General features: G+C 38.8%; 3 protein-coding genes across 3 annotated transcripts; all 3 read left to right on the forward strand.

Annotated features, from left to right (window-relative positions):
- Positions 1 to 507: 507 nt before the first annotated feature.
- LOC149237196 (fibrillin protein 5 homolog) lies at positions 508 to 1982 on the forward strand. The gene is made up of 4 exons (XM_089366775.1): positions 508 to 916; positions 1078 to 1193; positions 1380 to 1502; positions 1652 to 1982. Exons 1-4 carry the CDS (start codon positions 706 to 708, stop codon positions 1772 to 1774), a joined length of 573 nt encoding a protein of 190 aa, XP_089222901.1. The 5' UTR covers positions 508 to 705; the 3' UTR covers positions 1775 to 1982.
- On the forward strand, positions 1895 to 4339 carry LOC149237197 (fibrillin protein 5 homolog). Its single transcript, XM_089369196.1, has 7 exons — positions 1895 to 1935; positions 2144 to 2394; positions 2556 to 2671; positions 2858 to 2980; positions 3130 to 3228; positions 3905 to 3978; positions 4137 to 4339. The coding sequence occupies exons 1-7, from the start codon at positions 1895 to 1897 to the stop codon at positions 4225 to 4227; spliced, it is 795 nt and encodes a 264-aa protein (XP_089225322.1). The 3' UTR covers positions 4228 to 4339.
- Positions 4340 to 4916: 577 nt separating this feature from the next.
- Positions 4917 to 7349, forward strand: LOC149237198 (fibrillin protein 5 homolog). The gene is made up of 3 exons (XM_089369197.1): positions 4917 to 4920; positions 6722 to 6937; positions 7099 to 7349. Exons 1-3 carry the CDS (start codon positions 4917 to 4919, stop codon positions 7257 to 7259), a joined length of 381 nt encoding a protein of 126 aa, XP_089225323.1. The 3' UTR covers positions 7260 to 7349.
- Positions 7350 to 7959: the final 610 nt, after the last annotated feature.

Raw genomic sequence — 7959 nt, forward strand, 5'->3', positions numbered from 1 at the left:
TTGGGTGATGAGCCCACACATACTCCAAACATGTCCCATGCCTAAACAGTAAAAATTCTCTAGCTGGCCTTCCTCACTTTATTGCTATATTAGAATCAAGCTTCTTCAAAAACTGTAGCCAGTTTGATTGATTACCTGTAATGTTCTTGTTTTGGAATCACCACTCGCTCCACCTTGGAGGAATTGGCACACTTCTACGCTTGTAATTATGTAGGAAAAAGAACCAGTAATTTATCTGTTGTGTGCTTATGGGCCAAATATTTGAGTTGTCATAGGTCAACACCTGAGCTCGTAAAAGCTAATCAGGCCTGATTGGATTTGTGTTGTTTGTGGATTTAACAGTGAACTTGTAAAAGATGATAGCTTCATTAGAGGTGTGTTGTCTATTGATGTAACAATGTATGTATGAAGTAGTAGTGGTTATGGTTACTTGTGATATTAGTTTAATTTTATTCTAAACTTTAATTACGCCGTACGGCGTTTCCTTACGCCGTAAGGCGTTTCCCTCTGAGATCAACTCCCCTCTCTGCCTACCTGTCATCTTGTAAGCCACAGGATTATATGTTAGACGATTGCAACCATTTCAGCCGTTGATCGGGGTTGCCCAAACGGTTTGGGCGTTTCATCGAATAGTTTCATCCGGGCAGCAGGGTTTGTACCTCAGATCAAACGCTTGCCCTCGCTCTGGATTTGGTTTCAGGCTCGATGTTCTTGCCGGTCTTCGTATTTTTCCTCTGCGTATTTACTCCACTGGATCATAGGCTGCTGGATCATGCCATCAAAGGCGGCGCCATCAGATGCGATGTGCAGCAGATCAGGTCTCTGAATGCGAGTGCAGCAACAGAGCTTTCCATGGAGACTCCAGAGGTTGGGAGCACTGATAAACTAAAAATAGCCCTAAAAAATTCCTTACAAGGTTAGCTTATTCTTACATGGGTATGTTATGCTTTCTGTTATTGAATTTGGGGTCCTTATTGCATTTTGGATGATAACAGTAATTCGGAGCTGAAGGATTTAAGCCTTTTCTGAAAGTAAATTGCTGATTGCCCGTTTGGGTTTTGTGAATGTCAATGCAAGGCCTGAACAGGGGTGTTTTCGGCGTTCCAGTGGCTAAAAGGACCGAAATAGAGAAGCTTCTAATGCTGCTTGAAGAACAAAACCCTGTACAAAATCCTACTGAAAATCTCCAAATGGTAAATGCGTTTGTATTTCAGTGTGAATCTGGGTTCCGAAACTAAGTGGATCTAGTCCAATGGTTGGTGGCATTTACAAAAGAAATTAGCGCTATTATTCCATTTCAAGATTTGGGATCCCATGTTCTAATTAGATTTGGGCATGGATAGGATACCATGGATGCCCTAATGTGAAGTTTCTACCAGGTCGAAGGCCGGTGGAAGCTTCTATACAGTACAATAACAATCCTGGGCTCTAAACAGACAAAGCTAGGTCTCCGGGACTTTATTGCTCTGGGGGAGTTTGTGCAGACTATCAATACAAAAGAGGTAGTTCTGCTATCCAGTTTGTCATTCATTCATGAATTGCTTGTCTTTTATTCTAAATTCAAAATCATATCAGAAAAGCTTGGGTGTTCATGGCTTTGATTTCTGTAGGGACCCATATGGGTTTTGAAATCTTAATCCTCTGAATGTAGGGAAAAGCAGTAAACACCATTGGCTTCAGTGTTGCCGGCTTGGGCATGCTCACAGGAGAGCTAACTATTGAGGCTTCCTTCAAGATTGCAAGCCCTAAGGTTCCAAACCCTAACCCTTACTGATTGTAATATGGATTAGTCTACATTCTTGAATAGAATCAAAATGTGCACATTGAGGTCTTCCAATTAATGTTGAGAAACTGATTTTATAATGGATTAGTCCATGTTCTTGAATAAGTCAAAATGTTCACTCTGATATATTCCAAACGATTGGGAGAAACTGAGTATGATATGGAATAGTCCATGTTCTTGAATAGAATCAAAATTTACACTTTCATATCTATTGAGCCATTGTGGAAAACTTATTACAATATGCATTAGTTTATGTTCTTGAATAGAATCAAAAGGTGTGCTCTGATATTTCCGAAATCATAGGGAAAACTCAGGTGCCTAATGAACATGGAATTAAGGTTGAGGGCTGAATTTCACCAGCTCAAGATCAAATTCAATTCTGGATTTGGTTTCAGGCTCGCTGTTCTTGCCGGTCTTCGTATTTTTCCTCTGCGTATTTACTCCACTGGATCATAGGCTGCTGGATCATGCCATTAAAGGCGGCGCCATCAGATGCGATGTGCAGCAGATCAGGTCTCTGAATGTGAGTGCAGCAACAGAGCTTTCCATGGAGACTCCAGAGGTTGGGAGCACTGATCAACTAAAAATAGCCCTAAAAAATTCCTTACAAGGTTAGCTTATTCTTACATGGGTATGTTATGCTTTCTGTTATTGAATTTGGGGTCCTTATTGCATTTTGGATGATAACAGTAATTCAGAGCTGAAGGATTTAAGCCTTTTCTGAAAGTAAATTGCTGATTGCCCGTTTGGGTTTTGTGAATGTCAATGCAAGGCCTGAACAGGGGTGTTTTCGGCGTTCCAGTGGCTAAAAGGACCGAAATAGAGAAGCTTCTAATGCTGCTTGAAGAACAAAACCCTGTACACAATCCTACTGAAAATCTCCAAATGGTAAATGCGTTTGTATTTCAGTGTGAATCTGGGTTCCGAAACTAAGTGGATCTAGTCCAATGGTTGGTGGCATTTACAAAAGAAATTAGCGCTATTATTCCATTTCAAGATTTGGGATCCCATGTTCTAATTAGATTTGGGCATGGATAGGATACCATGGATGCCCTAATGTGAAGTTTCTACCAGGTCGAAGGCCAGTGGAAGCTTCTATACAGTACAATAACAATCCTGGGCTCTAAACGGACAAAGCTAGGTCTCCGGGACTTTATTGCTCTGGGGGAGTTTGTGCAGACTATCAATACAAAAGAGGTGGCTCTGCTATCCAGTTTGTCATTCATTCATGAATTGCTTGTCTTTTATTCTAAATTCAAAATCATATCAGAAAAGCTTGGGTGTTCATGGCTTTGATTTCTGTAGGGACCCATATGGGTTTTGAAATCTTAATCCTCTGAATGTAGGGAAAAGCAGTAAACACCATTGGCTTCAGTGTTGCCGGCTTGGGCATGCTCACAGGAGAGCTAACTATTGAGGCTTCCTTCAAGATTGCAAGCCCTAAGGTTCCAAACCCTAACCCTTACTGATTGTAATATGGATTAGTCTACATTCTTGAATAGAATCAAAATGTGCACATTGAGGTCTTCCAATTAATGTTGAGAAACTGATTTTATAATGGATTAGTCCATGTTCTTGAATAAGTCAAAATGTTCACTCTGATATATTCCAAACGATTGGGAGAAACTGAGTATGATATGGAATAGTCCATGTTCTTGAATAGAATCAAAATTTACACTTTGATATCTATTGAGCCATTGTGGAAAACTTATTACAATATGCATTAGTTTATGTTCTTGAATAGAATCAAAAGGTGTGCTCTGATATTTCCGAAATCATAGGGAAAACTCAGGTGCCTAATGAACATGGAATTAAGGTTGAGGGCTGAATTTCACCAGCTCAAGATCAAATTCAATTTGTTGTTTCATGTCTTTTCCTATTCCTTGATTTGATTCATTCAAAATTTATAGTCAACATTGTTCAGTTTCTCAATCTTGCATAAGTATTTAAACTAATCCTGCCCTTCTTTCCAACCAACGCGTTGACATCCAGTTTGAAAGATCAGCCATTGCCCTTGAAACGGTAGGCTACTTTGTTTCAGAAATACAGGTTGTTAACAAGATTTGGCATGGAATTTTCGGTTGTGAGGTTGCAAATGTCTTTGCTGTTTGTGATTTGCAGTTACTAAATTTGTTCCGAAAGAACTATGATATACTTCTCAACATTTTCAATCCCCAAGGCTGGTTGGAAATAACGTATCCTTGACCATATGTTTCCTAGGATAATTAGAGGACTTCTTTCTCTTTCTCTGTGAAAATATTGAATTGGCTGCAGTTTGATTTTAATTTTGAAAGTGTGCAATAGTTAAAAGTGATTTTGGTCACATGAATGATGGTCCTTAATGTGGGGAAAGATATGTTGACAATATTACTAGGATTGGTAGGGATGACAAAGGTAATGTCTTTCTCCTTGAACGAGTGGCAGGAGAAAAGATATCTGGGTAAGGTTTGCAAGTTCTTAGCTGTCAAAAAAAATGATGCAGAGAAATGTAATTTATGAGAGCTTGGTTGGCTGACTGCATCAAGCTCAGAGAATATCATTGTCAAAAAAGATATTCCTAGGGTGATGACTCTTAGAGATTATTTAGTTAAATTGTACAATGTGTTCTATAATTGATTTAAAGGGCCACAATAATATATTTTGTTCTTTAATTCTATAGCAATCATTTGAATAGACTGAAAAAGTAAATACAGTTACCTGGTTTCAGTGGACTTGAAGTCAGGTAAATAACCTGCACGAAATTTCCACTTCAGGGCTTCTCAAAATGCTGTGATGGTTGTCACCCTGCTCTGAATCTATGATCGCAATTATTCTATCATCAAACTCGCATCATCAGATTGGATAATTGAGAGGTACAATGTATGCTCATTATGTTGATTGTGAACTTTAAAATGGTACCCATAATGGGTTCAATGGCGCTGTGAAAACCCTTGTGAAGCACACGCTTAAACGAAGCAATTTGCCTTTGTTTGAGGTTGTGCACAAAGTGTTTGACGAAATACCTATACTATAATTTGGGCTAAGGCACTGCAATGCATCAAATATCGCTTTTCCCGTTTGAAATCACCACTGTACACAACAGAATTTTGTGTTGCATCTGCCGCGCATACATTTCTATAATACCCAATCCCAGATGGGTAAACAATTACCTATTTTCACAAAAGAAAAAACAGGCTATCTTTCATTATAATAAGAAAAAATAGTTACAATATTCACCCTTCTGAAATCCAAAATGACACAGTACTACAACTGCTGCTCTACGGATAGAGCTCTAATCTGCTTAAGGCTGGGCTTACATGATAAATTTTGGTTTACATTAGCAAAATCTCAATTTTGATAAAAGAAAGACAGAATTACAAAACCTCTCAACTCAATAAAAAACCCGATGAACATCTTTCCTTGTTTATTTCAGCGATGATGATACTCTGTCTCTGCTTTAGAAGGGCAGACAGACAATGCAGTGTATACCATTATATTTGAAACATCCAGAGCTACAAATGGATCCATTAACAAAATAATTGTAGCTTATTTCGCCAGCATGATAGATCTGCCACGTTTCGATAGTAGATCAGCCACCATATTCTGCTCTCTGTAAATGTGGGAGAATGTGATGTGCTTGAAGGACTTCGCCAGATCTCTAATATAGCACATCCAATGGGTAAACAATCACTTACTCTTTCCCAATGGAAGTATATCGTTTTAGAAATGAGTTAGACTTCAAATATTGGCTTAATGAATTCTCATGGTTTTATCCTTTCATTCCGCCATGCAAAAATAAAATTCCTGTAAACTTCTTGGCATGGGGCTGTTTCTTGCATGTGAAAATGCACTGTTTATTGAAAATACAACTGGAATACATTAATGGAAGTAACGAGACCAATGGGAATTTTTAAAGAGATGATACAATACAAAAATCATGGGTGAAAATGCAATTGCCTTTACATCTACTTGTTCACATTGCTGTACAAAATGTAAATAGTTCAAATTTGACGATACACAGGGAATGGATTAGTTACTCTTTTCCTATAAAAGTAGAAGCTTTGTTTTTGAAATATTGGCTAGATTTGGGATCCCATGTTCTAATTAGATTTGGGCATGGAAAGGATACCATGGATGCCCTAATGTGAAGTTTCTACCAGGTCGAAGGCCGGTGGAAGCTTCTATACAGTACAATAACAATCCTGGGCTCTAAACGGACAAAGCTAGGTCTCCGGGACTTTATTGCTCTGGGGGAGTTTGTGCAGACTATCAATACAAAAGAGGTGGCTCTGCTATCCAGTTTGTCATTCATTCATGAATTGCTTGTCTTTTATTCTAAATTCAAAATCATATCAGAAAAGCTTGGGTGTTCATGGCTTTGATTTCTGTAGGGACCCATATGGGTTTTGAAATCTTAATCCTCTGAATGTAGGGAAAAGCAGTAAACACCATTGGCTTCAGTGTTGCTGGCTTGGGCATGCTCACAGGAGAGCTAACTATTGAGGCTTCCTTCAAGATTGCAAGCCCTAAGGTTCCAAACCCTAACCCTTACTGATTGTAATATGGATTAGTCTACATTCTTGAATAGAATCAAAATGTTCACATTGAGGTCTTCCAATTAATGTTGAGAAACTGATTTTATAATGGATTAGTCCATGTTCTTGAATAAGTCAAAATGTTCACTCTGATATATTCCAAACGATTGGGAGAAACTGAGTATGATATGGAATAGTCCATGTTCTTGAATAGAATCAAAATTTACACTTTCATATCTATTGAGCCATTGTGGAAAACTTATTACAATATGCATTAGTTTATGTTCTTGAATAGAATCAAAAGGTGTGCTCTGATATTTCCGAAATCATAGGGAAAACTCAGGTGCCTAATGAACATGGAATTAAGGTTGAGGGCTGAATTTCACCAGCTCAAGATCAAATTCAATTCTGGATTTGGTTTCAGGCTCGCTGTTCTTGTCGGTCTTCGTATTTTTCCTCTGCGTATTTACTCCACTGGATCATAGGCTGCTGGATCATGCCATCAAAGGCGGCGCCATCAGATGCGATGTGCAGCAGATCAGGTCTCTGAATGCGAGTGCAGCAACAGAGCTTTCCATGGAGACTCCAGAGGTTGGGAGCACTGATCAACTAAAAATAGCCCTAAAAAATTCCTTACAAGGTTAGCTTATTCTTACATGGGTATGTTATGCTTTCTGTTATTGAATTTGGGGTCCTTATTGCATTTTGGATGATAACAGTAATTCGGAGCTGAAGGATTTAAGCCTTTTCTGAAAGTAAATTGCTGATTGCCCGTTTGGGTTTTGTGAATGTCAATGCAAGGCCTGAACAGGGGTGTTTTCGGCGTTCCAGTGGCTAAAAGGACCGAAATAGAGAAGCTTCTAATGCTGCTTGAAGAACAAAACCCTGTACACAATCCTACTGAAAATCTCCAAATGGTAAATGCGTTTGTATTTCAGTGTGAATCTGGGTTCCGAAACTAAGTGGATCTAGTCCAATGGTTGGTGGCATTTACAAAAGAAATTAGCGCTATTATTCCATTTCAAGATTTGGGATCCCATGTTCTAATTAGATTTGGGCATGGATAAGATACCATGGATGCCCTAATGTGAAGTTTCTACCAGGTCGAAGGCCAGTGGAAGCTTCTATACAGTACAATAACAATCCTGGGCTCTAAACGGACAAAGCTAGGTCTCCGGGACTTTATTGCTCTGGGGGAGTTTGTGCAGACTATCAATACAAAAGAGGTGGCTCTGCTATCCAGTTTGTCATTCATTCATGAATTGCTTGTATTTTATTCTAAATTCAAAATCATATCAGAAAAGCTTGGGTGTTCATGGCTTTGATTTCTGTAGGGACCCATATGGGTTTTGAAATCTTAATCCTCTGAATGTAGGGAAAATCAGTAAACACCATTGGCTTCAGTGTTGCCGGCTTGGGCATGCTCACAGGAGAGCTAACTATTGAGGCTTCCTTCAAGATTGCAAGCCCTAAGGTTCCAAACCCTAACCCTTACTGATTGTAATATGGATTAGTCTACATTCTTGAATAGAATCAAAATGTGCACATTGAGGTCTTCCAATTAATGTTGAGAAACTGATTTTATAATGGATTAGTCCATGTTCTTGAATAAGTCAAAATGTTCACTCTGATATATTCCAAACGATTGGGAGAAACTGAGTA

Source organism: Pinus tabuliformis, chromosome 8, assembly GCF_031772625.1.
Source record: "Pinus tabuliformis cultivar Carrire ecotype Pingquan chromosome 8, CPIR1, whole genome shotgun sequence".
In the NCBI taxonomy this organism is placed as follows: domain Eukaryota; kingdom Viridiplantae; phylum Streptophyta; class Pinopsida; order Pinales; family Pinaceae; genus Pinus; species Pinus tabuliformis.

Excerpts from the sequence above, each read along its gene's own strand:
- LOC149237196 (XM_089366775.1), top strand. The coding sequence starts at position 706 with ATGTTCTTGCCGGTCTTCGTATTTTTCCTCTGCGTATTTACTCCACTG. Across the intron at positions 917-1,077 it reads CCTAAAAAATTCCTTACAAG|GCCTGAACAGGGGTGTTTTC; the intron begins GTTAGCTTATTC and ends TGTCAATGCAAG. Across the intron at positions 1,194-1,379 it reads CTACTGAAAATCTCCAAATG|GTCGAAGGCCGGTGGAAGCT; the intron begins GTAAATGCGTTT and ends AGTTTCTACCAG.
- LOC149237197 (XM_089369196.1), top strand. The coding sequence starts at position 1,895 with ATGTTCACTCTGATATATTCCAAACGATTGGGAGAAACTGA. Across the intron at positions 2,395-2,555 it reads CCTAAAAAATTCCTTACAAG|GCCTGAACAGGGGTGTTTTC; the intron begins GTTAGCTTATTC and ends TGTCAATGCAAG. Across the intron at positions 3,229-3,904 it reads TCAAGATTGCAAGCCCTAAG|TTACTAAATTTGTTCCGAAA; the intron begins GTTCCAAACCCT and ends TGTGATTTGCAG.
- LOC149237198 (XM_089369197.1), top strand. Across the intron at positions 6,938-7,098 it reads CCTAAAAAATTCCTTACAAG|GCCTGAACAGGGGTGTTTTC; the intron begins GTTAGCTTATTC and ends TGTCAATGCAAG.